We start from the raw sequence: 14027 nt of genomic DNA, 5'->3' as shown, positions 1-14027 counted from the left end.
AAATACGCACCAGCTGTAACAACCCAAATAGACATGCCACAGCCCATAAATGAAATGGTGTAGTCTCCACATTTAAGCCTGCAATTAATTTGTCAATAACTCAGGTTGCTATCTATCCATGGACCAATTCCAAATAGCAAGATGCCATGGCAAAGATGGCGAGAAGCAGCATTCATTGGTTGATTCATTCGTTTTGTAACCAAAATAGTGATTCAGAAATGTGATGGGGCTTAACTTTAAGCATTTTCAAACATGAACTTCGTTAAATTCCAAAACTTAAAGCAACTTGGTAGACAATTCACTTGAGAGGTGCCTGCAGATGTCAAAAACCAACCACAGCAGACATCAATCTATTTGCGAAGAATTCTCTAGCTCAGATGTCTACGTTGTTAATGAAAGTGCATACATGTGTTTGTGTATTAAATCTGTTTAATAAATTCATGTTGTGAATATCACTGTGTATTTAATTAAATATATTAAGTTTATATTTAAATAGATATATTTAATTAAATTCATTAATAGTGCATATTAAGATAATATTAACTATATTGTGAACACTTTACGATATGGAAATTTAATTCACTGTTTGGCCCCAAGGCTGTGTGTCACGCTTGCAGCCCATTTGGTCTGAGAGGTAAACCACCCTGATCTAGCCTAAAATAGTCTTTAAAAAAAAAAAGACAAAAGCAACCCCCACTAAAAATGCCCCAAGCTACCTGGACACAGAGGTGGGAAGTGTGTCCCTTGTAATCCATGATGTCACTGGTGCTGATAGGTACCTATGACAGTTGCACAACAACCTTAAAACACAGTAGCTCTGCTGATTGTAATGGAGTTGCTAGCTAGGAGGTGACTCATATTTCACCGTAACCTCCAACAGTAGTTTGAGAGAGCTTCATTAACATGTGACCCCAAAATTCTGGATGCCCTCAAACTGATGCCAAAGTTTTGTACTAGTTTTGTGCCGTTTTGTGCTGTGAACCCCGCGTTTTGTGCTGCTGCCCCCAAACAAGTAATTGACAAAGCAAATTGGGGTCACAAGTTGATGCCAAAAATTCCAACCTTGTCCAATCGACTCCAAACCAGTACCAAAACCCGGGGGCCACAAGGACACCCCAAAAGCCAACCACATCCTATAGACACTAAACTGGTACCAAAGTGGTGTGCCACAAACCCCACTTTCTGCGCAGCCCCCCAAACTGAACAACTGACACTCAAGACAGGAGTGTTCCTAACAAACAAACAATTTCTGCTCTGATACTAATCCATTTCTTTAAGATACAGGTGTTCCTGCTAAACCAGGAATTCCAGAAGAGAGCCACAAGGACCAAACTCTGCCCCTCCAAACGCTCTTGAACTCAACCTCAGTCATCCTTGATTATGGATGGAAGGATCTGTCAATTTTCTTTCAGTTTCTCCTTTTTTCCAATCTTAAATTTGGTTTTGCACATTTCTGCAGCAATCTTCAATTTTAACTTTTGAAAATCCTCATAAAAATTCAGGATTTTTAAATTTCTCCCAATGAACACATTTTTGTATGCAGTTTTGCCCAGTACAATGCATTTCTGCATGTTATTTTCCCTAATATATTCTATTTTTTGCACACTTTTTATCTAATATATGCATTTTTTTACACAATGTTTGGTGGGAGAAGTGAATCACTCAATTTTGATATGAGCAAATTTTGAAGGGTGGTTGTGTTTTGGTTCTGATATTGTTTCAAAAAGTGTAAAATTGATAAATTTGGCTTTAACTGAGAACTAAATCCAGTTTCTTCCCATTCCTATCCTTGACCCATGGGCTATGCTGGCTGGGGCTGTTGGAGTCCAATATCATATAGAAGCCCACAGGTTAGCCACTCTTTCTCTACACATTTTTGTGGACCATAGTAAACACCCCCTACAGAGACCAATGTCTCTTCATGTCCTAAATTATTGTTCTCTTTATTGCCATGGATAATGACTCTGGAACACCCATAAAGTATCTGTAGGATGCATGCTGCAATTGCCCAGACATCGTCAAAGCTGAAGGAAGTTGGACAGCTAAAAACTGCCAGAAAGAGGTTTGCTTGGAAGGTGACCTAGTGTGGCCTCTTCTTGAATGTCCTCAGCTTTGCCATTTAAAGAACGACATCTGTGAATGAAGATGCATCACATCTCTGAGGCAGCCCCCACCACAAGGCTGTAGGCCCCAGAGCCAGAGAAATCTTGACCATACTGCATTTTTTCGTCTTGAGGAACACAAGTATCTCCTCCATGGCTGATCAGAAAAGAAAATGGAAACAAACGTCACTGTTCCCAACCTTTATTAAACAGCCCATTGCCCTTTGCTAACCTCCGTCCTAATGGATCCCATAATTTTCAGTTCTCACTATACTGGTAAGCAAGTAGACTTAGAGGACATGTTTCTGCCTGAGTCTTCTTCAACCATGGTGGAGTCGATTGGTGACTTGTGAGAGTGAAGCTATTCCCTTCGGCATGGGGCTGTTTTTTCTCTGCCTGAGGAGTTGCATTCACTATTGCATTGCCCCCCTCTTCCTTCTGCCCATCCCTCCTTGTTGTCATGACATATTTCTTGGCAGCCAGCCTCTCCCCACTCAGCAGCTGCCTAGCTCCACCCAGGGTCCATTTTGCACCTACTTCTTCTTATTAGTGTCTTCAGTGTGTTTGTATCAGGCACACGTGGCAACAAGTTCCTCCCGACTTGCCACCAATATATGGGATTTAATTCATGTGCATCATGCTGCTAGAACTCAGGGATATGGGATTCATCGTCATCCTCAGTCTGGAACTCATCATGAGACTCGCTGTCTGTGTCTTCTGCAGGGGACATATTTCCTGCTCTGTAGCCTTTATTCCTTTGGTTGGGGAATGCATGCCTGATGGTGCGCACCTCATAGATGGGTTCAGAATCGGAGTCATCATGGTAACCGAACTGAGGTGCGGACCTGTATCTGTTGGGCTCACCATGATGCCCCCCAGCTTCTCTAATGGATGCTCTCTCAGTGGGCACACCTGCAAGAAAGGCCGAGACAGGTTAGACCAGAGGTTTTCAACCTTTTGGAGTCCATGGCTCTCTTAACCAACTGCACTGAGTGTTCCCCAGCCTCCTCTCCTCTCCTGTCCTCTGGGCAGCTGCTGCTGCTGTCCCTGGTCTCTGAGCTGCCCCCTACCCCAAGGAGAGGGGTCTCCCAGAGGCACCATTTGCCTGCGGAGCCAATACCCAGGGCCACTGGCAGACGAAGGGAAGCGGGGGACAGTCCGCCCTGGGTGCCATCGGGGGGGTTGACATCGCAGCCGGTGCCCCCCCCGGGGCGCTCGCCACTTGCCGTGCCCCCCTGGGACACGCACCACTCACCGTGCACACCCCGGGACGCACATCCCATGCCATGCACCCCCCGACGAGCGCCATGCCCCCCACGGGCAGCACGCCACACCCCCTGGGACAGGCGTCACACCCCCTGGGATGCACGCCAGCCACGCCCCCAGATGTACGCCGCTCCCAGTGCCAGAGCAGGTAGCTTCGCCACTGCCCAGGGCTGCTGCAATAAACAGCTGTGGAAGCCTTTGGCAGGCAGAGATGCAAGAGAGCATCGGAGGAGGAAGGGAAGGAAAGAGGGACAGAGCCCAGTGTTGCCTGCAGCACCCCTGACTATCATCCAAGACACCCCAGAGTGCCACGGCACACTGGTTGAAAACCACTGGGTTAGATATATCAGTGCCAAACAAGGTCAGTAGGATCAGGCATCACATCCATGAAACTGCAAGACTATCTTGTCTGCGTCTCTCTGCATAGCTTAAATCTGCTTTCCATAACATGGTAGCTGTGAGCACTGGGGCACCCACAGATACATCTGCCCCACACTGGACCTGAGGCTTTCTTAAAAAGTCCCACTCTCCACTTCTGAACCTTACCATTAACAAGAACAGATTTAAGCTCTCCATCTTCTTCAACTTCTACTCGCTCCTGTCCATCCTCAACAATCCTGGGAAGGAGAGAAATGCTGAATAAGTTACTCCGCCAGCAGAGGAGAAAGCCAAACTCCTTCTGGGTTAATCAAATCCAATTGGCCTCCCAAACCAGGGATGAGAAATGGGTACCCTCCAGATGATGCTGAACTGCAACTCCCACCACCAGCAACAACCATTGGCCATGTTGGCTGGGGCTGATGAGGATGGAGTCTAACAACACCTGGAAGGCCACTGATTCTCCATCCCTGCCCTATAAGCTGACAACTGGTTGTAGGAAGAAGTGAACCTTGGTGGGAGAGTCAGCTCCTTTCACATCTAAGAAAGTTTTGTGTGACTAAAAACCTGGCTACATATGTGATGTTACTTTTCCCAGATACGGCCTAGAAGTAAAATGCCAATAAATGCTGTTATCTTTTATAAGTGTAATTTATAAGTTTATACTATATTTTATGTACCTTTTTAATTATTATTCTTTTATATTAAAATTAATTTCAATGTATGTAACACAGCTCTAAAATAAAAAGATTTGAATGTATGGCTAAATGGGTTGTACAAGAATTATGTATTAAAATGAAACAGGTACATTTTTTTTTGTGTTTGTATGTCAATACACACACCCACACACACACACACCCCACACACACCATAAACATCCTGTCTTCAAGAACAGAAATCAAATCTGAACCTGGGTAGTTAATTAATATTCATATAATTACCTCTCAGAAGTTGCTAAATATATCTCTCACTCCAAAAACAAGCAGTTGCATAGTATTTTTTTTATAAAAAACAACAACGCACATAATTAATATGGTAATGATGGTTAAAAGGAAGAATTACAACAGTGAAATGTCAGATTTGAATTCTGCACTCTCCTAATTCACAGGCTGGGTTTATATAGCCCATGAGTCTGTAACGAGTGCTAGCTCCAGGTTCTGGTGACCCCTTGGGCAAGGGGCCCTCAGTGAGCCCCTCTCCTCACCAAGGCACTGTTGCCCACTTACTTCTCCTCTCTGGGCCCACCCTGATCATTTGTCCACAGCAGAGTTTCTGAAACTTGGCTCTTCAGTTGTTATTTAACTACAACTCCCATCATCTCTAGCTAGCAGGAACAGTGGTAGGAACTGTAGTCTAAAAACAGCATGGGGAACCATGGTCAAGAGGAAGCTGCTGTTCCATCTCCTTGCTCCTGTCACAGCATACTTGTAGTGGGGCTAGTGAACAGGCTGCAATAGCAAGGAAGAGGAGCAGGCCTCACTGGCTCCAGACTGGGCAATGGGCCCCCAGAAGGGATGTGCGCCTTGGAGGTAGCCCAATGATACCTACCCTGACACGTCCCCTTGCTATGGCTTGCCCCTTCTTCTCCTCCTGCCACAACCCACAATAGATCTTCTTGTTCTCTTCCCTGAGTGCCAATGCTTGCCAGCATTTTATTTGTCCTATTCAAGAACCTTCAAGAACAGACTGACACATGGATACCTGTTACAGATAGGTAGCCGTGTTGGTCTGCCATAGTCAAAACAAAAAATTTTTTTTTCTTTCCAGTAGCACCTTAAAGACCAACATACCTGTCAAGTTGCTGTTCAAGGCACAGGAACAGTTCTAGTGAGGAAATTGGTCACCCTAAGAAAACCATGTGACTTAGTGAGTGAAAGCTGCAATGGTTCAGTCATGGCTGTCCACTGGCCCACCCTCACCTTTTGGTTGTGATCTGTTTGCCGTTGACGAAATTCGTTGATGAAGAGTAGAAGCAGAACCCATTTCCTCCACCAGCACATGCACCAAATGGCATTGCATCTCCTGAAAATCAAGATGGCAACATCAGCCCTCAAGTACTTGAGATGAGAGCCAAGAGATACGCAGGTAGGAACACCATATTGTCTACTGACCAGCAGCAGCTCTCCATCTACTTTGGTGGAGTTTTCTACCAGCATGCCAGGAGCTCCTTTGGGGGCAGGGGAATAAGCATCATCCCAAATAGAAAGGACCTCTCTGTTGGTAGATCAGCACTTACACTACTTCAGTGGACCTTCAGCTCTCCTGGGCCTGGCTTTTGGAGTAGTTTTCCCATCAGGCAGTTTGAGACAGCTTGGGAAACATCCAGGAAGGGAGAGCCATAGAAAGGGTGAACCTTCCATCCTGGTAACTGCTGCATAGGGGCAACACCCACTGGTGTAGCTGAGGCCACTAGGCCAAGTGTGTGTTCATTTCCTTGAATAAAGAGTCAACTTGACTGAAAACAGACACCTGATTATTTTAGTGCTGACCTGCCTCTGTCTCCAGCCTTGACAGCTGGTTACTTGGAGTGAGATTTTTATTTTGCCTGGTTCTACCATGTGTGTCTTGGCTCTCTTTCTTGAGTCACCTGAAACTATTTCTCCAGAAACACCTCTTATATAGCACCCCTTCTTTCCTTGTGGCAGGTTGTAGGCCAGAGAGATTATGTGAGTTGACAAGCAGGGAGTTAGACCAATTGACTTTTAGGTACCTTCCAGGCCTCTGAGAGGAATCACCACTTACCAAAGAAAGGGTCCCGTCCTCCAAAGAAGTCCCTGAAGACATCATGGGCACTGCGGAAGTGGAACATATAATCAGGGCTCATGTTGGTCCTAGATGATGCCCCAGGTCTACCTGAAAAAGTTAAAAGGAAAGATATGTCAAAGCCAGGTATTCTGGATATTTGATGAGGTGATGGGGTGTGGGACGCAGGACCTGGAAGTTGTCAAAATAGAAATTCCTTTCCCCATAGCTAGGTGCCCTGGAACCAGAATGCAAAAGCCAAGAAGGACGAAGATTGTTATAGGGCATTGCTGTATACAACCCCCTTTGAACCTCAGCAGATGAGCTTGCCATGAGTAAATACAGTCAGGACAGTTTAATTTAATGTTGGGGTGGCAAACTTGTGTCCCTTCAGATGTTGCTGAACTACAACTCCTATAATCCCAGACCATATTTGCTATGGGCAATGGTAACTGGAGTCTAACCAAGGGCTACAGGTTACCCACCCCTGATTTATAGAAACACAAAGTAAGGGTGCAATCCAACCAATGCTAATTTCAATGGGAGAGAATGAATCACATGCTTTGTTCTCCTACTGAAACCAATAGGATTCCGAAATTGTGCCCCAGGTATGTAAGCACTGGGCTTCTGAATAGACCCAATGTTCTGGGTGGAACCAGAGACAAACATATTCAAAGCTGAATCTAGTACTACTCTGTAAAGATTTGCTCATGGTCATCTAAATTCCAATTCAGAAACTAAAGGAACAGAACTTACACTGTCACTATTTGACATTTGTCCCCAGTACTAAAATGGCAAATGTCTGGGTAAAAATGCCTTATCTATTCTTTACACATTGCACATTCTGGATATCACGCTGTTAATCCTGGGGCCAAATATAAGTGGTAGCTTTTAATTGCCCTGTGACTGACCAATGTCCACCCCAAATGAGACTGTGTAGAGATCTTTCACCCTCACCCTGCAGCAAGGTGTAATCTACATGTTGAGTGTAGTTGTGTGACCATTTCCTCCATTTTTTTCTTCCTTAACCCAAAGTAATCTGGGACGAACGGCACTTGGAGTGAGAGAGGCTACTTTGCCCTTTCCTCTTCTGTTATTTACCAGCTCAAAATCACACATACACATAATACAGACTTTTTGCCATGAGGAAAAAGGCACAAGAACCTTACAGCAATCTCTCCTCACACAATCTATCCCAGGTTGCTTTAAAGTGAGTAAATAAATTTATACCATTTTTATCCCACTCTTCCTCCCAAAGGTGCCCAGGGCAGCAAACAACATTAAAAACAATAGTGTGGTTTTTTTTAATATAAAACCAAAACATTCCCATAGCTAACTTCACTGTTAACAACACACAATATCTTTTACAAAGGAAAGAACCATGGAACTAGGTTAAATATGTTGCTTGAGTCATCTTATCTTCTGTGATGGAGAAGATTTTTCCTGGACTGCCTATCACTTACCTCTTCCCAGTAGCCCATCCTTACCCCAACGGTCATAGATGTCACGTTTGTTCTCTGAAAGGGAGAAAGATAAGAAGTCAACCAACCCGCCATCCGATCTCAGAGACTGTGGTTTCTAACAGCAGTCTGGCATGCCATGCTGGATCTTGAATAACAGGTGCATCACCTGGAAGCGGAAACCACTGTAGGCGCATCTAGGCTGTCAGCATTTCACAGGAGGGATTCAAGCACATATGAGAACTTTAGGTTTGTGTGATTAAAAAAGATGAAAGGGCTCCATCGCTCTACCAGCACAAGAAATCCACGAGAAAAACCAGGACTTTTTGCGGTTAGGAAAGTGATGGGGAATTGCATTGAGAAGCATGAGATGAACAAAGGATGAATGGACAGGTGTATCAAATGATGAATGGGCAGAATTGTCATATAACTGTCCCATAAACAAATTGGAATAAATGCTCAATAAAGACCAGACATAGTCTAACCACTGTGTAGGCTTTGTGGAAGCAAATCTGGATGGATGCTCAATAAATAGTCCATTTGCAGGAGCCCTGCTTCTGCCAGTGTTCTTCCAACAAGAGCATATAGTTTGAAACTTGAAAATGCATCTTTGCCACAAAATAGCCAGGACAGATTAACCATGGCAAAATAGATTATGCCACTAGGTAATGGTATATTGAACAGGGTCACCAGGCTATAGAGTGTGTGATAACCAACCACCACCTGAGCCCAGAGGATTTTAGCATCAACTGAGGATATTAAATGCATTTTCCTTGGTCCTTGGTGAATTATTGACACTTTAAGGTACAGGTGGAAAATACCAGCTTCCTTGAAATGAACAAGAGATACTATCAGAGTCAGATTAAATGGTGGAATTAGTTACAATCAACCTTTTACTGCAGAGAAGACATTTTCAGCCAGCAATGTGTCAAGTCTCTAAGAGAGGCCAATAAAGAAGGGGGGGCACACTGCTCACATATAATTTCTGAAAGCTCTGAAGGCCACTTCACACACACACCCTTCACAGGTAAGGGGGAAACAACGGCCACCACACTATGGGGGCAGCCCAATGCATGAAATCACACTAAGTCCTTTGGGGGGGTGCCTATGCATTGTATAAGGTAGCATTAAGGACCTACATGAATGTGCCAAGGATAATGAGTGAGGAAAGGCCTGTAGTTATTGGGGTCTGCCTGTCTGTGTTAGCATTTTGCATGTAACAGGTGCCAGAATACACTGCAAACCTTTGATACATTTTGCACATCTTTTGAGCCTTTTTGTGTCCTTTTCTTCCCGGTCTCTCCTTTTAATGATGCATTGAGGGCTTATCTACAATTATCTTTTCCCCGCTCTTTCCAGGCACGGTCCATGCTTTAAAGCTCCGTGTCTGAGCACCCTCCTTTTTTCTCTTTTTTTCTTTTTGCTCTGAATCCACTCTTTAAAGCTCAATCGGAACAAACAGCAATCTGCTTAAAACCCGAATTGACGTTTGCTCCAACTGAGTGCTAAAGAGCAGGTTTTTGTGAGGAAAGCTCGGGGGGGGAAGCCCCCACAAATTGCTACACTTAGTCCCCAGTAGGTGCAGCAGTGTGCCAAGTGGTTTTGCTTTCCCATTTTGGCCTCCAAGTCATCAAATGAATTTGCTTGGATTTCTTGTTTTAAGCAAAATCCCAATCTTTGCTCTACCACATACTTGCATAGGAAACATGCAACTGGTAAAGCTCTGATCAGGAGGAGGAGAAGTGCTGCACAAGTGGCAGTGATGAGACAGGGTTGGTGAGAGGTTAAATACTTACTGTCTGAAAGTACTTGATAGGCTTCTGAAATCTCCTTGAATCTCTGTTCTGCAAATTGCTTGTTTTCTGTGTTTTTATCTGGGTGCCACTTTAGAGCTTTCTTCCTGTATCTTTATGGTCCCCCAGAAAACACAATGGATGATAAAAGTCAGTATCCCTGTGACCATTTCTGCTACTACAGATTTGTGTGTGGTTAGCCATATTTTTCCTGACACCAGGGCAAGGAAGGGAACAGACTCCAGTCCCTAGTCTCCATTTCTTCCAGATGCAAAAAAGACTTCGACTTTCCCTCAGCAAGCTTCTCATTACTTCATGGCATGCACTATGGCCATCCAAACCATACTGGTCTGTCTCAGCTTATGTGAGGGAATATTCTATGAAACTCCTGTATAGATGGCATCACACACCAGGGCGAATTGCCCACATGACATCACAATCTTCTCAGAACTGTTGTGGGGAAAGAGACACCTTTTCACACCTATGCTAAGACTTCCTACAGATATTCAAATTCTGATGTGTCAAGAAATGACCAAAAAAGTCAGCTATCCCATTCCAACGTCACCACAGATTCTGTGGGACGATCAGCTGAAAGAGTTCAACTCTCAGGAACTCTTGACACGGATCTTGGTGGCTGCCAGAACTTAATTGCCCCGCAAATGGAAAACCTTAAGGGTCTTGTATTAGCTGGGGGGGGGACCCTCATAAATTACATGTTGGCAAATGCTTGGAGGATCCTGAAAAATTATATGCTGTTTGACGGAGTTTTATTATATATACAACAAATACAGACACACTAAACAAAAACAAAAAAACCTGCCCTCAGCAAGCCTCTCATACAAGAGGAGTCAGGGAACCAGACCGATTATCAGACAGTGAGGCAGCCTAATAATATAACGGTCCAGCAGTAGATTCTGTAGTACAAGGGTAGCAAAATATGAATATTCAGTGGTATTATTCTTTCTTGTGGTGATATATTTTCCAAATGCATGTTTGGGCTAAGGAATTCAGCAGAGTGAAGTAGCTGCTTCATGTAGAAAATGCTGGCTTGGATGGTATGAAGAGTTTTGGAGGACTGAGCTGTGCCAGGAACTAAACCCTGGCATAAGGTTTGAGCCCTGACATTGGAGTAGGTTCTGAGACTAAGCCCTAGTGAGCCTTGTATCAAATTTTTATGGTGAGAGATAGAACCAGGGTACTAGTGCTATTGCCTAAATAAAGGAACTCTCATCCTATTCAGGTGAGGTACGTGAACATTGCAATAGGCATCCTTTTAGAAAAGGCCCATTATCCTTTGTGTAAGAGAATCCCAGAACAATGGAATCTGGTCATCCAGTCCAACCTCCTGCTCAGTAAAGGATTTGCAATGCAGGAAGGTGAATCTTCCTTTCATGGAGGTTGAAATTTACAGCATGTTGTTGTTTTTTTAAGTTGTGTTTTTTTTTAAAAAAACCTCTGCTTTTGGGGGGGGGCTGCTGCTTGATTTAGCAGGGCATCCTTTTCATCCATCATTTTTGTTGTTGCTGCTGTTGATTTGATCTAGCTGATTAATCAGTTAAATGTTGCAACCTCCCCTAGACTATGCCTAAACAGATGCCTGATCTCTAGAATAAAAAAATAACTGGCACCTAGAGCCCAAACATCTCTTCCTTCCTTGACACCAAAAGTATAGCAAGAGATGAATGGTAATTTAATAACTACCTTCCAGACCCCATATTGGCTGAATGCCTGAGAGGGCAACATCTCTCTTAAGAACATCGAAGATGGTAATGGGATGGACATGGGGAAGAGGCACTTACGCTTTTTTAATGTCATCCAAGGAAGCATTCTGGGGGAGACCCAGAGCTTCATAGTACTCGACCATGGTGGATTGATGTTTCCAGCAGAACCAGTGAGCAGGATGTAAACACAGAAAAAGCAGCCAGGTGTTGATTATTGTCTCTGGGTGTCAACCAACGTCTTTGGGTTCTCAACTGAGGTTAGAGGTGGTCATGGCCATCCACCCGGCTGGGTAACCCCATGTGGAGTTGCAAAAGGCAGTGGTGTGGACAGTTGACCCTACGGCACATCGAAGAAACCTTATACCAGTGGGATGTACATTAGCATCTCCCAAATCACAAAGAAAAGGCAGTTGTGGAGGAAGGAGAGCTACATACTTTTATACATTTTTGTCATTTTCCTTGACTCATATAAAGCCATACTGCCTTCATATAAGCTGAAGATAGTAGCAAACTACAAGCTTTAGAGTTTTTAGCTGTTCAACTCTAGTTTGTCTCTTCCCCCCCTTAGTTTGTGTTATCTTGGTAGCCTTACCTCCATAGACTTAAATGTGTAGTAAAATGCCAGTAGCTATGCAGGGAAGGGCCACGACTCAGTGGTACAGCCTGTGCTTTTCACGTGGAAAGTTCAGTCCCAGGCATCTCCAGGTAGGCCTGAGAATGTCCGCTTTCTGAAACCCTGTTGCGTTGCTGCCAGTCAGTGTACACAACAGGGAGCTAGATGGACTATTGGTCTGACTCAGTAAAAGGCAGTTTCCTATGTTCCCTGAGGTTTTGCTCCTGTGTGAAAGCTGGTTGATCTATTCCCGTTAGTGCAACTATCACCCATTTCAGAAAATGCCATTGCCATGAACTCTAAGTGGCTGGCACTGTGAAAAGTTTAACCTGGAGCAGGGAAGAGGGAACCTGGAGCCCTTTAGATTCTGGACTCCAGGACTATCAGCTGTCATCAGCATGGTCAAACAGTTAGGGATGATGGGAGTTGGAGTCATACAATATCTGAAGTGCCACACAGGTTCTCCACCCCAGTTCTAGAATTTAGAGATGTGTGGTTCTAACCGGTACAACTCACTATGTAAGCTGAAACAGAGAAAAAACTGCCAGGCTGCATCAGAACCTCATAGCCCCATGTGATTTGTCTTTGCCAAGGAACAGTATCAAGGGCCCCAGAAGAATGGAAAGACCTCCGCTCTTGGCAAATGTAAAAGAACATTCTTTGTTTAAGGACAGCGTCACCACTCCACTACCAGTTTCCTTTTTCTCACAGTGACCTACCCGCTGTAAATCCCCACCCCATTCGCAACCTGACCAGGCCTACCTTATTGTGAAAGGATGAACTGTCCTGGCTGCATGGTGGGCACAGTTCTAAGGTCCTGCAGGTGTCCGTTCACACCTGCACAGGCCCAGTTGCTGCCAGATAGGAAGGGACAGGGAGAGGAACTCTGCAGCAGCCTAGCATCCAATTCCATTGCTGATTAACAGCAGCAGCCAATGGGATGCTCCAGCCAATTATGATGTCATCTCTTTGTATTTTTCACTTGGGAGATTATAAAATTAACCACACATGAGACGGAGGAGGAAGAAAGAGAAGGATGCCCTTGGCCCATGTTGCTGATCTTGCATAATTATGATATCCATAATTATGAACTATTATATCCATAATTCTTATTTCCCCCACTCATGCCTGAAAGGCACTGGCAGGCAACAGAAGTACTTCCTAGATGATGCTAATCATGAGGACTGAAGCAAAGCTTCCTAGAGGGGTGCTTCTGTATAACAGCCGGAGAAGATGGAGCTACTCCCTTGCCAATTTCTCTAGGAAACATCTGCACAATCCACCTGCTACGTGTCATAATGAATTTCAACATTGCCACCCCATTGTCACCCTCCATTAGGGTTGTTGGGTTCCAATTTCAAGTTTCAGAGCATTAGATGTCTTCTGGGGCATCCGGAAACAGAACCTTCCCTTTAATAGAAGCTGCAGGGGAGATGGTGGTTCAAATCAGAGTGATGACTATGATGGGAGAGTGGAGCGTAATCTTCCCTGCCTGCAATCTTTTTCAATGAAAGTAGTGACACAGGCAGCTGCACACCCAGCTGCTATTTGCTCCAATCAGGGAAATATACAGGTGCTATACCAGGTGGCAGGGGTGCGGTGAGGGAAATTTTCTTTAGAAAAACTGCATGAGGAGAAAATGTATTCTTAGGAGCTAGTGAGGGAGCAGGGGTCCCCCATATCCCTGGGTGCCAGATTTCCCCCTCTAGATTATTGGGTGCTGGGGTTTAATCAGAGCTGACAGGCTGAACTTGCCTTTTTTGACAGAGGGGCAGAGGGAGATGGTGGTCCTGCCATTAGGCCATCTACAAGAGACACCGGTAACTGAGGGGGAGGCTGCCAGGGCAACATGAGCATGGTGTCACACAGGAAAATTCTCCCCTTTTAAAACTAGGCTTGGAAAAGCAGGGAGAAGGGGAGCAGTTGGTCGGCAAGGGGAAGGAGAAGCAGGA

At 44.6% G+C, this 14027-nt stretch overlaps 1 protein-coding gene across 1 annotated transcript; it reads right to left on the bottom strand.

The window, feature by feature from the left end:
• Positions 1 to 2288: 2288 nt before the first annotated feature.
• Positions 2289 to 12980, bottom strand: LOC310746577 (dnaJ homolog subfamily B member 6-like). Its single transcript, XM_083580471.1, has 8 exons — positions 12838 to 12980; positions 11541 to 11799; positions 9745 to 9854; positions 7952 to 8005; positions 6489 to 6599; positions 5666 to 5768; positions 3915 to 3985; positions 2289 to 3014 (listed from the first exon to the last, which is right to left on the bottom strand). Exons 2-8 carry the CDS (start codon positions 11603 to 11605, stop codon positions 2746 to 2748), a joined length of 783 nt encoding a protein of 260 aa, XP_083436597.1. The 5' UTR covers positions 11606 to 11799; positions 12838 to 12980; the 3' UTR covers positions 2289 to 2745.
• Between the last annotated feature and the right edge of the window lie 1047 nt (positions 12981 to 14027).

The sequence above is a fragment of the Podarcis filfolensis genome (genome assembly GCF_964270895.1).
Source record: "Podarcis filfolensis genome assembly, chromosome: 1".
NCBI classification, from domain to species: domain Eukaryota; kingdom Metazoa; phylum Chordata; class Lepidosauria; order Squamata; family Lacertidae; genus Podarcis; species Podarcis filfolensis.
The sequence above is the reverse complement of the archived record's forward strand: the minus strand, read 5'-3'. Positions and strand labels throughout refer to the sequence as shown.

What these genes read in the sequence shown, in the direction of transcription:
- LOC310746577 (XM_083580471.1), bottom strand. Translation starts at nt 11,605, where the DNA reads ATGGTCGAGTACTATGAAGCTCTGGGTCTCCCCCAGAATGCTTCCTTG. An exon ending in TTGGATGACATTAAAAAAGC is followed by an intron (nt 9,855 to 11,540) that starts GTAAGTGCCTCT and finishes GGGACCATAAAG; the next exon opens with ATACAGGAAGAAAGCTCTAA. An exon ending in TAAATCTGTTCTTGTTAATG is followed by an intron (nt 3,015 to 3,914) that starts GTAAGGTTCAGA and finishes CCTTTCTTGCAG; the next exon opens with GTGTGCCCACTGAGAGAGCA.